At 45.0% G+C, this 17,256-nt stretch overlaps 1 protein-coding gene across 1 annotated transcript in view; it reads left to right on the top strand.

The window, feature by feature from the left end:
- Positions 1–17,256, top strand: part of LOC139421149 (C-type mannose receptor 2-like) — a 50,045-nt gene that overhangs the window by 18,015 nt on the left and 14,774 nt on the right. Inside the window, exons 6-17 of the mRNA XM_071171753.1 lie at positions 2,129–2,272; positions 2,769–2,960; positions 3,786–3,940; positions 4,105–4,209; positions 6,707–6,822; positions 6,953–7,101; positions 7,426–7,646; positions 8,658–8,803; positions 9,309–9,405; positions 11,330–11,459; positions 15,152–15,184; positions 15,292–15,458. Of these exons, the coding sequence (XP_071027854.1) occupies positions 2,129–2,272; positions 2,769–2,960; positions 3,786–3,940; positions 4,105–4,209; positions 6,707–6,822; positions 6,953–7,101; positions 7,426–7,646; positions 8,658–8,803; positions 9,309–9,405; positions 11,330–11,459; positions 15,152–15,184; positions 15,292–15,458 (1,655 nt within the window). The remainder of the gene's footprint in view (positions 1–2,128; positions 2,273–2,768; positions 2,961–3,785; positions 3,941–4,104; positions 4,210–6,706; positions 6,823–6,952; positions 7,102–7,425; positions 7,647–8,657; positions 8,804–9,308; positions 9,406–11,329; positions 11,460–15,151; positions 15,185–15,291; positions 15,459–17,256) is intronic.

Genomic DNA, 17,256 nt, shown 5'->3' with positions numbered 1-17,256 from the left:
GGTAGTATATGGGGCTTTGGTGACAAAACGGATGGCACTGTGATAGACTGCATCCAATTTGTTGAGTAGGGTATTGGAGGCTATTTTGTAAATGACATCGCCGAAGTCGAGGATTGGTAGGATGGTCAGTTTTACAAGGGTATGTTTGGCAGCATGAGTGAAGGATGCTTTGTTGCAAAATAGGAAGCCAATTCTAGATTTAACTTTGGATTGGAGATGTTTGATGTGGGTCTGGAAGGAGAGTTTACAGTCTAACCAGACACCTGGGTATTTGTAGTTGTCCACGTATTCTAAGTCATAGCCGTCCAGATTAGTGATGTTGGACAGGCGGGCAGGTGCAGACAGCGATCTGTTCAAGAGCATGCATTTAGTTTTACTTGTATTTAAGAGCAATTGTAGGCCATGGAAGGAGAGTTGTATGGCATTGAAGCTTGCCTGGAGGGTTGTTAACACCGTGTCCAAAGAGGGCCAGAAGTATACAGAATGATGTCGTCTGCGTAGAGGTGGATCAGAGACTCACCAGCAGCAAGAGCGACATCATTGATGTATACAGAGAAGAGAGTCGGTCCAAGAATTGAACCCTGTGGCACCCCCATAGAGACTGCCAGAGGTCCGGACAGCAGACCCTCCGATTTGACACACTGAACTCTATCAGAGAAGTAGTTGGTGAACCAGGCGAGGCAATCATTTGAGAAACCAAGGCTGTCGAGTCTGCCGATGAGGATGTGGTGATTGACAGAGTTGAAAGCCTTGGCCAGATCAATGAATACGGCTGCACAGTAATGTTTCTTATCGATGACGGTTAAGATATCGTTTAGGACCTTGAGCGTGGCTGAGGTGCACCCATGACCAGCTCTGAAACCAGATTGCATAGCAGAGAGGGTATGGTGAGATTCAAAATGGTCGGTAATCTGTTTGTTGACTTGGCTTTCGAAGACCTTAGAAAGGCAGGGTAGGATAGATATAGGTCTGTAGTAGTTTGGGTCAAGAGTGTCCCCCCCTTTGACGAGGGGGATGACCGCAGCTGCTTTCCAATCTTTGGGAATCTCAGACGACACAAACGAGAGGTTGAACAGGCTAGTAATAGGGGTGGCAACAATTTTGGCAGATAATTTTAGAAAGGAAGGGTCCAGATTGTCTATCCCGGCTGATTTGTAGGGGTCCAGATTTTGCAGCTCTTTCAGAACATCAGCTGACTGGATTTGGGAGAAGGAGAAATGGGGAAGGCTTGGGCGAGTTGCTGTGTGGGGTGCAGCGCTGTTGACCGGGGTAGGGGTAGCCAGGTGGAAAGCATGGCCAGCCGTAGAAAAATGCTTATTGAAATTCTCAATTATAGTGGATTTATCAGTGGCCCAAGAGTGGCTAATGGAACTCTTCAGCTGGCTAGCTCCAGAATAATTGATGTTTGCTCCGGAATCGACGTAAGCCAATAGTCACACGGATAGCAGCTAGCTAGCTGCGAGATCCAGGTATAAATGTCCAGAGCTTGCGGTTGAAATCCGGGGACATGGAGAGAAAAATAGGTCCGGTATGTTCCGGTCCGAGCCTCGCCATACAAAACTGGCGATAGATTTTCGAGCTAAAGGATAGCTGATGACCACAAACCGTGGTTAGCTGAATACTAACGATTAGCCAGTAAAGAAGCTAACTAGCTTCCGATTAGCTTCTGGTTAGCTTCTGGCTAGCTTCTGGTTAGCTTCTATGGAGGATTACAGATTTGAGGTAAATAATAATTTTTTAATTAAATTGGTGAGGCGGTTTGCAGGAGTGTTTTGAAGATGAGTTTATGGAAAAGAAAAAATATATATATAAAAAGGTATGCGAAGAAAGTTGTAAATATATATATATATACGGGACACGACAAGGACAAAAGACGTCTGACTGCTATGCCATCTTGGTGATTGACCATCCTTTTAACCCAACCTCATCCATCCTCAACCAACCTTTTAACCTTATCCGTCCTCAACCATCCTTTTAACCTTATCCGTCCTCAACCATCCTTTTAACCTCAACCATCCTTTTAACCCAACCCAATCTCTACCATCTGTTTACAACACTAACACCACAGACTACACAGATAACTTCTAAGCTGTCTCATCTCCCAATATTCGTTCTATTTCAATCCCAGACCAGCCGAGCCATGTGGAGGAGGTGAACTGTGCGGTGATCAGGACAGAGTCGTCTGGCCGCTGGCAGAACAGAGACTGCTCTGTAGCCCTTCCTTACGTCTGTAAGAAGAGACCCAATGCCACCCTGGACCCCTTCACCACCGGTTCGTCTGCCTAGTCACCGGTCTAGACTCTAGACCTCCTTATCAAATCCTCCCTGCTAAAGCTTTTACAGATGTTGGAGCTTGATTTGAGAATTTCCCTGCAAAGCAGGAAAGGCACATTTGTAGTGTATTTGAGTTTTAAAAAGGCTTCTAATGTTTGTAATTTCCACTTTCAAATTTCAGATTTGATTTTCCTCTACGAAAAATCCCCTGCAAAATGTACATTTGTTACAATCCACATAACAATTCACATTTCCTGTTGCTGCAGGAATTATTTTCCCTCTGTAGCAAACAGGCTCAAATGAAGAGCCTACATCCGTAGCTTGTTGTTTCATGGACAGTTACATACACTGTATGTGAGTAGTTACAGTTTAAAAAAATACATCCTAGATTTGTGTAGCCATCGGGTTGTATGCTCTCTACTGTATTAACAAATAGTTAATATAGGATATATTTCCTTTCTGTTTGCTCTCTGTCTCTGCTCTGTGGGCTGCAGACTCGTGGGCGGATGATGAGAAGTACGAGTGTGATGTGGGCTGGCAGGCGTTCCAGGCAGGCTGCTACAGACTGACGTCAGAGAAGGTGGACTGGGACGCTGCTCAGAAAACCTGTCAGAAAATGGAGGCCAACCTGGTCAGCCTCCACACCCTGCCTGAACTAGAGTTCATCATCAACAACATCAAGCGAGGTACACAGATAATGCAGTATGTCACGGTAAGGTACCTCAACCTGAAGACAGGCAGCTACACAGACACTACAATACTGTACATGTCATAGAAACAGGCTTCAACTTCGGGGTCGAGCAGTTTCTCTCATAGGAGACATTTGATCTGGTTTCTTGTTTGTGTTTATATATAGCACATATGTACAACTTGTTTAGGTTGTTTACCTGAAACAACAAAAATGAAATGAAATAAAAAAGATACAGTACCAGTCAAAAGTATTGGAAAGTTTTTGATTAGTACATGATTCCATATGTGTTATTTCATTGTTTTGATGTCTTCCCTATTATTCTACAATGTAGAAAAAAGGAAAAGCCCTTGAATGAGTAGGTGTGTCCAAACGTTTGACTGGTACTGTATATAATAAGTTATTTACAACTTTTTTCACCACCCCACTATAAGGACAGGGGTTGGCATACTGTAGTTACACCCTACCTACACTCTTACAACCTAAACGGGTTCTTCGGCTGTCCTCATTGGAAAACCCTTTGAAGAACCCTTTTTGGTTCCAGCTGGAAAGAACCCTTTTAGTTCCAAGTCGAATCCTTTTGTGTTCAAGCTAGAACCCTTTCCACGGAGGGCTCTACATGGAACCCGTAAGGGTTGTACCTAGATACAAAAAAGGCTTCTCCTATGGGGACAACCGAAGAACCCTTTAGGAACACTTTAGTTGAAGCGTGTCTAATACTCCACTCACTGCTTCTCCCATCTTGTTTCTGTCCTAATGTGCTTGCTGTAGTGTCTCCTCCTCCCTGCTCTGTGATAGTTATCGTCCTATCTCTGTGTGTCAGATGTGGAGGAGCTGTGGATTGGTCTCCATGACACGGCTATGCAGATGGACTTCCAGTGGACAGACCACACGCCCGTCATCTTCACTTACTGGCATCCCTTTGAGCCCAACAACTTCCAAAACACCCCCGAGGACTGTGTCACCATCTGGGGACCCGTGAGTGACCCTTGGCCTTTGACCCCTATAGTCTGGACCCTGCCATCTCACAGCTGTGTGTTCTCACTGCCAGCAAGCCTCCTTTACGGAACACTATTGTTTATACTCTGCAGCTGTGTCCTCTCTCTTTCTTTGTGTGTGCGTCTGTGCGTGTGTGTGTACAGGAAGGCCGCTGGAATGACTGTCCCTGTAACCAGACCCTGCCGTCCATCTGTAAGAAAGCAGCCCAGAAGACTGACGGACAGGCACAGGACCACGGGTGCAAACCAGTAAGATTTACTATAGTCTCTTTCTTTATTTCGCCCTTTCTACGTTCTCTTTTTCCCTCTCTCTTTGTCTCTCCTCACTTTCTCTCTCTTGTTCTCCCCCCCCACTCTCTCTACTTTTTTTCTCTCACTCCTCCCAATCTCTCTCTCTCTCTCTCTCTCTCTCTCTCACTCCTCTCTCTCTCTCTCTCTCTCTCCCTCTCTCTCTCTCTCTCTCTTTATCACTCCTTCCTCTCAATCTGTGTTTCTCCGTCTCTGTCCCTCTCTCTGTCTGTCTAGAAAGGTTATATTCACAGTTCTAGCAGCGTCACACTGTTCTCACTCCAGATGCAGACAGTCAGCACTGGCACTCTGAATGCAGATTGTGAATATTTGAGTGCACCCCCTCACACTCTGCCCCCCTCCCTGTACACCCCTCGCCCCTCCACCTTCCGCCCCTCTGCCCTCTGACCACCCCTCCGCCCCAGTCTGTATTTGCTCTGAATCACCCCCTCAGGGCCAGGGAGGTCAGCCAGACACCCTACCCCCAGACAGCCCCACAAATGTGTTCACATTCACAAAAATACCCACACACAAATGAACCATATACTCAGGTCTCACATCTGGTTAACCCATCTCTCTTTTTCTTTCTTTCCTTCTTTCTTTTCTTTCTTTCCTTCTTTCCTTTCTTTCTTTCTTTCCTTCTTTCTTTTCTTTCTTTCCTTCTTTCCTTTCTTTCTTTCTTTCCTTCTTTCTTTTCTTTCTTTCCTTCTTTCTTTTCTTTCTTTCTTTCTTTCTTTCCTTCTTTCTTTTCTTTCTTTCCTTCTTTCTTTCCTTCTTTCCTTCTTTCCTTCTTTCTTTCCTTCTTTCTTTCCTTCTTTCCTTCTTTCTTTCCTTCTTTCCTTCTTTCTTTCCTTCTTTCCTTCTTTCTTTCCTTCTTTCTTTCCTTCTTTCCTTCTTTCTTTCCTTCTTTCCTTCTTTCTTTCCTTTTTTCTTTCCTTCTTTCTTTCCTTCTTTCCTTCTTTCTTTCCTTCTTTCTGTCCTTCTTTCCTTCTTTCTGTCCTTCTTTCCTTCTTTCTTTCCTTCTTTCTTTCTTTCTTTCTTTCTTTCTAGCTCTCTCTCTCTCTCTCTCTCTCTCTCTCTCTCTCTCTCTCTCTCTCTCTCTCTGTCTTTCTCTATTTCTGCAATTTCACAGACTGTAATTATCTTCTTATCTTGAACTAGTTCCCCCCATGGTTATGTGCTCTACTCTCCTGCTATCTTTCAACCCTCTCCTCCTGTTTAAAGGGTAAAAACGTTTACTCAGGCAAAGGTATTACTGTTTGATCCTGATGCTTCAGTAATTTAGTGTTTATGTGCTCCCTCACTCCCTCACTCGACATAATGGATAGCCCAGCTAATGCCTCATGGCAAATGAGTTACTGCTGTTAGCTTGGCTCCTGCTTGGCCAACTTGACTGCGTTGTGTCAGTTGAATGAGTTAATGCTCGCTTTTTGAGTTACAGTGGGGCAAAAAAGTATTTAGTCAGCCACCAATTGTGCAAGTTCTCCCACTTAAAAAGATGAGAGAGGCCTGTAATTTTCATCATAGGTACACTTCAACTATGACAGACAAAATGAGAAAAAAAATCCATAAAATCACATTGTAGTATTTTTAATGAATGTATTTGCAAATTATGGTGGAAAATAAGTATTTGGTCAATAACAAAAGTTTATCTCAATACTATGTTATATACTATATATATTTTAAGTGGGAGAACTTGCACAATTGGTGGCTGACTAAATACTTTTTTGCCCCACTGTAACTCAACATCTGAAGAGAAAGTGTGAGACAACCAAGTTACTGACTTAATGATTCAGCGGTTCTGTGGTTCTGTCGGAACAATAGGGTCTATATGATCCATGGCTCATTGGCTCAGGGAACTGTAACACTAGAGATCCCCAGAGAGTGTTGCATTGTGGGTCATGTGACAGGAGAGAGAGAAATAGATAGCATACGCATCTGCCTCTCCAGTATGAGGCTCATAAAGGGGAACGTGGCTCGCCAGCTGGAAGTCTTTGAGGTTTCTCCCTCCCTGCCAAGTGCAGTTGTGCAAAAGCCTGACGTTGGACTAAATCACACAAAGTGACTTTCCCTCTCTCTTCCTCTCTCACATACGCACTCACTTCAACACACACACGTACACGACTACACACTCAAACCCTTGTGACATTTTGTGTGTTGACTGTGCTCTCGGTCTGTACACGTCTGCAGATAAGCACTGAGAGGCGAGAGAGCGGTTTGAGAGATATATAGTAGAGTATAGCTCTGAGCCTGGACTTGTTCTGTCCTGCCCCGGTTTTATATGTAGGGAAAAATAATTGCCCTTTCCTTATTACACATGTGTTGTTTATAGTACTTTATGCTTACATGTTCCCATCTCATCTGGTTGTGTTTTCATGCAAGTCTCTGGATGTAGATAGATCTCTTTGGACAGTTATTATTTCTGTGCTCAACTTTTCTCCTCTCTCTCCCCCGTCAGGGCTGGAGATGGCACAGTCCGGCCTGCTACTGGATGGGAGAGGAGCAGGTGACCTTCGAGGAGGGCAGGAAGGCCTGCGCTGGCAGCGGAGCTACCCTCATCACCATCGCCAATAGGTACACACACACATGCATACCTGTACATACCCTCATGTACGTACGCAAGCACACACAGACACAAACACAAACACACACACACCTAGTGTAACCTCTGACCCCTGAGCCTTGTCCATGTGCGATGTTGTAGGTTTGAGCAGGCATTTGTCAACAGTCTGGTGTTTGGCCGTTCTGGGGATTCATTCTGGATAGCACTGCTTGACCAGAACAGCCCTGGGAAATTCCACTGGCTCAGCGGGGATGAAGTGACCTATACCAACTGGAACAGAGACCAGCCAGGTGGGGACATGGACCTCTGTCTCTCTATCTGTCCACAGAGCTATCATGACGGACATGTTGGTCTTGTACTAGTCTTCAGGACACCTGTCTGTGCCATATGCCCAGAGCCCTGTCAAAACTAGATATGGTATAAACTCTTATCTCTTGGGTATTCATTGTGGCTAAATTGCCAATGACTTAATCAGGTGATTGGTTTACCATTTTCAAGACCATCTTTTGCCATGATCTCTACCATCCCCACTGGTGTGTCAGTCAGTTACTCCCAGACCCAGACTCATGCAACTACGTAACATGGACCACTCTCTCCCCGCTCTCCTCTGTCAGGAGGAAACATCAAAGGGGGCTGTGTAACCATGGAGACGGGCTACGCCACAGGCCTATGGGAGGTGAAGGACTGTGCGTCGGCCCGGGCTAAGTTCATCTGTAGACTGAACCAGGACACGTCCCTCAGCCCTGAGCCCCCAGCCCCGCACCCCACCCCCAGCCTCACTGGATCCTGCCCCAACGGGTGGAAGACAAACGACAAGCTGCACCACTGCTACAAGGTATCCTACGCCTTTACCGCTGCTTGATAAACTCAGCAAAAAAAGAAACGTCCCCTTTTCAGGATCCTGTCTTTCAAAGATAATTCGTAAAAATCCAAATAACTTCACAGATCTTCATTGTAAAGGGTTTAAACACTGTTTCCCATGCTTGTTCAATGAACCATAAACAATGAATGAACATGCACCTGTGGAACGGTCGTAAAGCTTACAGACAGTAGGCAATTAAGGTCACAGTTATGAAAACTTAGGACACTAAAGAGGCCTTTCTACGGACTCTGAAAAACACCAAAAGAAAGATGCCCAGGGTCCCTGCTCATCTGCGTGACCGTGCCTTTGGCATGCTGCAAGGAGGCATGAGAACTGCAGATGTAGCCAGGGCAATAAATTGCAATGTCTGTACTATGAGACGCCTAAGATGGCGCTACAGGAAGACAGGACAGACAGCTGATCGTCCTCGCAGTGGCAGACCATGTGTAATAACACCTGCACAGGATCGGTACAACTGAATGAATAAATGTTACAATGAGCCTCGTACTCTGGAGCGGGATCGATTTGGAGGTGGAGAGTCTCTCATGGTCTGGGGCGGTGTGTCACAGCATCATCGGACTGAGCTTGTTGTCATTGCTGGCAATCTCAACGCTGTGACCCCCCTTTGTTCAGGGACACATTATTCCATTTCTGTTAGTCACATGTCTGTGGAACTTGTTCAGTTTATGTCTCAGTTGTTGAATCTTGTTATGTTCATACAAATATTTACACATGTTAAGTTTGTTGAAAATAAACGCAGCTGACAGTGAGAGGATGTTTCTTTTTTTGCTGAGTTTATTACTAGACGTATATTTTAAGCATAAGTATTAGTTTAGTCAATATACATACCATTTATTTGCCTCTAACGCCTCTGTGTGTGTGTGTGTGTGTGTGTGTGTGTGCGTGCGTGCGTGCTTGTGCCTACCTGTGTGCCTACGTGTGTGTGTATGTGCCTGCCTGTCTGCCTGTGTGTGTGTGTCCCAGGTGTTTGACAGAGCCCAGATGGACCAGAAGCTGAGCTGGCTGCAGGCCCACCTAGCCTGTCAGAGACACCATGGAGCCAACCTGCTGAGTGTCAGTGGCCCAGAGGAGGAGCACTTCATACTGCAGATATTACACGAAGCCTTTGGGTGGGTGGACACTCCACCTTGATCATGCATGGGTTGTATGAATGGGTCTCTATTACAGGGCCCAGACTGGATGGAGGGAGAATGTGGTTCTTATTTGAAAAGGGGATGGGTTTGTAATTTAAGAGGGAATGTGGTGGTAATGATGAGGATGATAATAATAAATGTATATAATTATTTTTGGGGGTGCTTATATTCGTCCTGTTACACACAGTGTGTAAAGGAAATAAATTTTTTGCATATCCCAACTCCCCCGGAGATACCCGCAGGGAGTGGGGTCACGGCCAGGGTTGCCAATGAACATACTCTCTGGAGCAATTAGGGTTAAGTGCCTGGCTCAAGGGCACAGTGACAGATTATATATATGTTTTATGGTGATGACTATGATGCTGATGATGGTGATGATGCTAGTAATGATGATGATGCTGATGATGATAATGACGCTGATGCTGCTGCTGCTGATGATGCTGACGACGCTGCTGCTGCTGCTGCTGATGATGGTCCACAGGGAGTCAGAGGACCATGAGCAGCACTGGTTCTGGATCGGGCTGAACCGCAGGAACCCCATGGACAACGGTAGCTGGAAGTGGAGCGATGGACTGGCTGTGAGTCACAGCATCACCATCCAGTTTTCCAGCCACAGCATTACATCACAGCATGTCTATGGACCTAATTAGAGCAGCCAAACCACAGCACTATCTATTATTGACCCAGCTTAACACAGCAACCTTGATTTACTGATAGCTACAGCCCCGCTACAACAACATACAGCCTCTTGCACCATATATGTGTACCTCAAAGCTTAGAGATATACAGTGCTGTGAAAAAGTATTTGCCCCCTTCCTGATTTCTTATTTTTTGCACATTTGTCACACTTAGATGTTTCAGATCATCAAAACTAATGTTAATATTACACAAAGATAACCCAGGTAAACACAAAATGCAGTTTTTAAGTGATGATTTTATTTATTAAGGGATAAAAGCTATCCGAAACTTCATGGCCCTATGTGAAAAAGTAATTGCCCCCTAAACCTAATAACTGGTTGTGCCACCCTCAGCAGCAACAACTGCAATCAAGCGTTTGCGATAACTGGCAATGAGTCTTTCACATCGCCGTGGAGGAATTTTGGCCCACTCCTCCTTGCAGAATTGTTTTAATTCAGCCACATTGGGAGGGTTTTCGAGCATGAACCGCCCTTTTAAGGTTATGCCACAGCATCTCAATCGGATTCAAGTCCGGACTTTGACTAAGTCACTCCAAAACAATATATATATTTTTTTATGCCATTCAGAGGTGGACTTGCTGGTGTGTTTTGGATCATTGCCCTGCTGCAGAACCCAAGTGCGCTTCAGCTTGAGGTCACAAACTGATGGCCGGACATTCTCCTTCAGGATTTTTTGGTAGAGAGCAGAATTCATGGTTCCATCAATCACAAAAAGTCGCCCAGGCCCTGAAGCAGTAAAGCAGCCCCAGACCATCACACTACCACCACCATATTTGACTGTTGGTATGATGTTCTTTTTCTGAAATGCTGTGTTACTTTTACGCCAGATGTAACGGGACGCACACCTTCCAAAAAGTTCAACTCTTGTCACGTTAGTCCACAGAATATTTTCCCAAAAGTCTAGGGGATCAGCAAGATGTTTATTTTCCAAAAGTGAGACGAGTCTTTACGTATGTTCTTTTTGGTCAGCAGTTTTCGTTTTTTTTTTGGTTTTCGCCTTGGAACTCTGCCATGGATGCCATTTGTGCCCAGTCTCATTTTTATGGTTGAGTCATGAACACTGACTTTAAGTGAGGTCTGCAGTTCTTTATATGTTGTTGCGGGTTCTTTTGTGACCTCTTAGATGAGTCGTCGCTGCGCTCTTGGGGTAATTTTGGTAGGCCGGCCACTCCTGGGAAGGTTCACTACTGTTCCAAATCTTCTCCATTTGTGGATAATGGCTCTCACCGTGGTTCGCTGGAGTCCCAAAGCTTTAGAAATGGCTTTGTAACCCTTTCCAGACTGATAGATGTCAATTACTTTGTTTCTCATCTGTTCCTGTATGTCTTTGGATCGCAGCATGATGTCTTGCTTTTTGAGATCTTCTGGCCTGCTTCACTTTGTCAGACAGGTTCTATTTAAGTGATTTCTTGATTCAACAGGTCTGGCAGTAATCAGGCCTGGGTGTGGCTAGTGAAATTGCACTCAGTTTTCCAAAGAATGTGATTAACCACAGTGAATTCATGATTTAACGGGTGGCACAACCAGTTATTAGGTTTAGGGGGCAATTACTTTGTCACATAGGGCCATGAAGGTTCGGATAGATTTTTATAATCATCACTTAAAAACTACATTTTGTGTTTACTTGGGTTATCTTTGTGTAATATTAAAATTAGTTTGATGATCTGAAACATTTACTTGTGACAAATGTGCAAAAAAAACAAGAAATCAGGAAGGGGGCAAATACTTTTCACAGCACTGTAGCTACCTACTTGTTAAACTATTTCTTGTAAAGTCCTCTAACCCATCTTCCTCTGCATGTCAGTATACGTACCAGAACTTTGGGCGTTACTACTACAATGTCCATCAGTGTGCAGCAGCAGACCTGGGCAGCATGACCTGGCTGGCCATGCTCTGTGAGGCTAAACTGGACTGGATCTGCAAGATCCCCAAAGGTAAAAGCAAGACAAGGGCACATAGACACTGATACAGTCACAAAGCAGTGCTACTGCTCTATACAGACACAATAGAGACACGCTGACACAAGGAGCCCTTGTTATTGCCTGAAAGCTTTCGTTTTGAATATTCAAGTATGTGTTATGTAGTGCTGAGCGATTAACCAACATGTTTCTCTCGGGTTATTAAACAACTCGTTTTCCGACGTCGGTTCAGTTACTTGAATTCCATTTAGTGTTTTTTTTGGTTGGGGGGGGTGAGCCTAATGTGCTGTTTCTCTAGAGAGAAATCAAATAATTCAGGAGAGAAATCCAGTCAATAACTATGTGGGATGTTGAAGGGAGTTGTAGTTTTCATTAAGCAAATATGTGACCGCCTGGCTCGATTTTGCAACATTTGCGTAGTGACGTAGAGCAGTAAAGTAGAGGCACTTACAGCAGTTGCACACATTGGGGACATTTTTTGTAGCCTGGTGTCCGGGAAGAATGTGGCCTTTTATTTATGCATTTCATGCAATTCTAAGTCATTTTACATGACTGGAGACTTTGGCAGAATATTTTTAATACAGCACAAATGAGAATCTGAGATCCATAAAAATGACCTAGGCCTATGCATGTTGTAGGCTACAATATGAGGAGGAAATTATAGTCCTAAAAATACTTTCCAGTTTCACTGACTCACCCAATGACATGCAGCTCACTTGCTGGTGATGGCCAATGCGCTCGTGCCAAAAGCCTATCTCTCGCTTGTTTTAATTTGTAAAACAATATTTGGAAGTTGAATGAATAAACTCAGCAAAAAAGAAACATCCTCTCACTGTCAACTGTGTTTATTTTCAACAAACTTAACATGTGTAAATATTTATGTGAACATAACAAGATTCAACAACTGAGACATAAACTGAACAAGTTCCACAGACATGTGACTAACAGAAATTGAATAATGTGTCCCTGAACAAAGGGGGGTCACAGCGTTGAGATTGCCAGCAATGACAACAAGCTCAAGTAATACGAGTCAGTATCTCAAGTAACATTCAGTATCTGGTGTGGCCACCAGCTGCATTAAGTACTGCAGTGCATCTCCTCCTCATGGACTGCACCAGATTTGCCAGTTCTTGCTGTGAAATGTTACCCCACTCTTCCACCAAGGCTACTGCAAGTTCCCAGACATTTCTGGGGGGAATGGCCCTAGCCCTCACCCTCCTATACAACAGGTCCCAGATGTGCTCAATGGGATTGAGATCTGGGCTCTTCACTGGCCATGGCAGAACACTGACATTCCTGTCTTGCAGGAAATCACACACAGAACGAGCAGTTTGGCTAGTGGCATTATCATGCTGGAGGGTCATGTCAGGATGAGCCTGCAGGAAGGGTACTACATGAGGGAGGAGGATGTCTTTCCTGTAATGCACAGCGTTGAGATTGCCTGCAATGACAACAAGCTGAGTCCGATGATGCTGTGACACACCGGCCCAGACCATGACTGACTCTCCACCTCCAAATCGATCCCGCTCCAGAGTACAGACCTCGGTGTAACGCTCATTCCTTCGACGATAAATGTGATTCCGACCATCACCCCTGGTGAGACAAAACCGCGACTCGACATTGAAGAGCACTTTTTGCCAGTCTGGTCCAGCGACGGTGGGTTTCTGCCCATAGGCGACGTTGTTGCCGGTGATGTCTGGTGAGGACCTGCCTTACAACAGGCCTGCAAGCCCTCAGTCCAGCCTCTCTCAGTCTATTGTGGATAGTATAAGCACTGATGGAGGGATTGTACATTTCTGGTGTAACTCGGGCTGTTGTTGTTGCCATCCTGTACCTGTCCCGCAGGTGTGATGTTTGGATGTACCAATCCTGTGCAGCTGTTGTTACACGTGGTCTGCCACTGCGAGGACGATCAGCTGTCCGTCCTGTCTCCCTGCAGCACTGTTTTAGGCATCTCACTATACAGACATTGCAATTTATTGCCCTGGCCACATCTGCAGTCCTCATGCCTCCTTGCAGCATGCCTAAGGCACGTTCACGCAGATGAGCAGGGACCCTGGGCATCTTTCTTTTGGTGTTTTTCAGAGTCTAAAGGCCTCTTTAGTGTCCTAAGTTTTGATAACTGTGGCCTTAATTGCCTACCGTCTGTAAGCTGTTAGTGTCTTTACGACCGTTCCACAGGTGCGTGTTCATTAATTGTTTATGGTTCATTGAACAAGCATGGGAAACAGTATTTAAACCCTTTACAATGAAGATCTGTGAAGTTATTTGGATTTTTACGAATTATCTTTGAAAGACAGGGTCCTGATAAAGGGACGTTGGTAGTTGGTAGCCTACAGTTGGTAGCCTACAGCATAGAATCTGTTCCTTACAGCAGGAGCCATTTGCTTTCCAACCTTTGTTTTCCTCAATTGTATTTGAAATATAGCTAAAGGCCTGTATTGACGCTCAACAAATGCCTAGTTTCCTGAATCAAGTTGTTGTTGAAATTCTTACACAGGGACTCTAAGTCAATCTTAAATTAATAATTGTTTATTGCCAGCGCGCTGTAGAGGTTCCAACAAACTTAATGCACCATAGTGAACATCTGTCAGAAGATCTGCTGGGGCAGTCCCTGCAGTTGTCTTATATACGGCTGTACAGAGTTATATTTGCATAATTTAGCATAATGAATTAATCATTACCATTTTGTTTCATTCATGTGACCGACCAATACTGAGACCTTGAAACTGAGATATCTTTCGTTCTCAAAACAAGGTCTGGGCGTCCAGCCAAATTGCAGCTACTGATAGTGAGGATTCGTTCAGTCAGTCACTTGCATGAACACAGAAATTGGTTTATAGAGAACCACAAACATAAAACATAGAATTGGTAGTTAGAAAATAAGACGTATAACATTTCCATTACAAGTCACAGATTTTTTTTCTTTGTTCTACTAGGCAAGTCAGTTAGGGACAAATTCTTATTGACAGCCTAGGAACAGTGGGCTGCCTTGTTTAGGAGCAGAACGACAGATTTGTACCTTGGGGATTTGATCTTGCAACCTTCTCATTACTAGTCCAACGCTCTAACCACTAGGCTACCTGCCGCCCCAAGAGTACAGGACTCGGTGTAACACTCATTCCTTCAACAAGAAACGCGAATCCGACCATCACCCCTGGTTTTGTCTTGTCAGTGAAGAGCACTTTTTGACAGTCCTGTCTGGTCCAGCGACGGTGGGTTTGTGCCCATAGGGGACGTAGGTGACATATTCAACCTAGTTCAGCGTAAAACACGTGGTAATTAACTATAATGACCATGATCCATTGCGCCAGTTTTTTCCGGCTCGGACAGAGACGGGGTCAGAGAGGAAGAGGCAAAGCGAGAGGTTTCACTCTCCCCCAAATTGGTCCAAAATAAGCCCAATGTGTTTCAATTGGCTTATTTTGGACTTAAACTTGTCGCCTGCCATCCCGTCTTTGGGACAACGACTTCCATTATTAGGGCGGAGACATGAGCATCACGTCATAATATTAATATCTCTGGTACACTTTTACGCCTGCTACGTTAAGTTAGATATACACAGACTGTATAGACCTCATGAGAGAGGAGTGTACACAACACAACAATGAAGACAGAGACTCAAAAAGCACTAATCACTCAGCGGTAGCGTTATGCATTTGTTCTGAATGATGGATTCAGACCACTTTTTGTTTTTTTGTTTTCAGGAAAAATTGATAAGGATCCAAACCCCACTGAAGGTCAGTTTATAAACCACCCTCCTCTCGTTGTGTCTTGTTTTTATAGTCTTCCATCATAACAAACTAGCAACAACTTTTCTTTCCCATCTTTCTCCTCATCCCCCCAGCCCCCAGTGCCAGTGAGTGGGTGGGCTTCCAGGAGGCAGAGTATAAGTTCTTTGACCACCGGTCTACGTGGGACCAAGCCCAGAGGATCTGCTCCTGGTCCGGTGCTTCTCTGGCTTCCATCCACTCTTCTGCGGAGGAGGTTTTCCTTGCCAACACACTGCACAAGGTACCACACATTTAATGAAAACATTATAACAACTTTATCAAATCAAATGTATTTATATAGCCCTTCTTACATCAGCTGATATCTCAAAGTGCTGTACAGAAACCCAGCCTAAAACCCCAAACACCAAGCAATGCAGGTGTAGAAGCACGGTGGCTAGGAAAAACTCCCTAGAAAGGCCAGAACCTAGGAAGAAACCTAGAGAGGAACCAGGCTATGAGGGGTGGCCAGTCCTCTTCTGGCTGTGCCAGGGTGGAGATTATAACAGAACATAGCCAATATGTTCAAATGTTCATAAATGACCAGCATGGTCAAATAATAATAATCACAGTAGTTGTCGAGGGTGCAGCAAGTCAGCACCTCAGGAGTAAATGTCAGTTGGCTTTTCATAGCTGATCATTAAGAGTACCTCTACCGCTCCTGCTGTCTCTAGAGAGTTGAAAACAGCAGGTCTGGGACAGGTAGCACGTCCGGTGAACAGGTCAGGGTTCCATAGCCGCAGGCAGAACAGTTGAAACTGGAGCAGCAGAACGTCCAGGTGGACTGTGGACAGCAAGGAGTCATCATGCCAGGTAGTCCTGAGGCATGGTCCTAGGGCTCAGGTCCTCCGAGAGAGAAAAAGAAAGAAAGAGAGAAAGAGAGAATTAGAGAGAGCATACTTAAATTCACACAGGACACCGGATAAGACAGGAGAAGTACTCCAGATATAACAGACTGACCCTAGCCCCCCGACACATAAACTACTGCAGCATAAATACTGGAGGCTGAGACAGGAGGGGTCAGGAGACACTTTGGCCCCTTCCGATGATACCCCCGGACAGGGCCAAACAGGCAGGATATAACCCCACCCACTTTGCCAAAGCACAGCCCCCACACCACTAGAGGGATATCTTCAACCACCAACTTACCACCCTGAGACAAGGCCGAGTATAGCCCACAAAGATCTCCGCCACGGCACAACCCAAGAGAGTGGGGGGGGGGGGCAACCCAGACAGGAAGATCACGTCAGTGACTCAACCCACTGAAGTGACGCACCCCTCCTAGGGACGGCATGGTAGAGCACCAGTAAGCCAGTGACTCAGCCCTTATGATAGGGTTAGAGGCAGAGAATCCCAGTGGAGAGAGGGGAACCGGCCAGGCAGAGACAGCAAGGACGGTTCGTTGCTCCAGAGCCTTTCAATTCACCTTCACATTCCTGGGCCAGACTACACTCAATCATATGACCTACTGAAGAGATGAGTCTTCAGTAAAGACTTAAAGGTTGAGACCGATTCTGCATCTCTCACATGGGTAGGCAGACCATTCCAATAAAAATTTAGCTCTTTAGGAGAAATCCCTGCCTCCAGCTGTTTGCTTAGAAGTTCTAGGGACAATTAGGAGGGCTGCGTCTTGTGACCGTAGCGTACGTGTAGGTATGTATGGCAGGACCAAATCGGAAAAATAGGTAGGAGCAAGCCCATGTAATGCTTTGTAGGTTAGCAGTAAAACCTTGAAATCAGCCCTTGCCTTAACAGGAAGCCAGTGTAGGGAGGCTAGCACTGGAGTAATGTGATCAAATTCTTTGGTGCTAGTCAAGATTCTAGCAGCCGTATTTAGCACTAACTGAAGTTTATTTAGTGCTTTATCCGGGTAGCCGGAAAGTAGAGAATTGCAGTTGTCTAACCTAGAAGTAACAAAAGCATGGATTAATTTTTCTGCATAATATTTGGACAGAAAGTTTCTGTTTTTTGCAATGTTACGTAGATGGAAAAAAGCTGTCCTTGAAACAGTCTTGATATGTTCGTCAAAAGAGAGATCAGGG

Source organism: Oncorhynchus clarkii, chromosome 12 (genome assembly GCF_045791955.1).
Source record: "Oncorhynchus clarkii lewisi isolate Uvic-CL-2024 chromosome 12, UVic_Ocla_1.0, whole genome shotgun sequence".
NCBI classification, from domain to species: Eukaryota; Metazoa; Chordata; class Actinopteri; order Salmoniformes; family Salmonidae; genus Oncorhynchus; species Oncorhynchus clarkii.
This window is presented reverse-complemented; position numbering and strand designations above follow the sequence as displayed.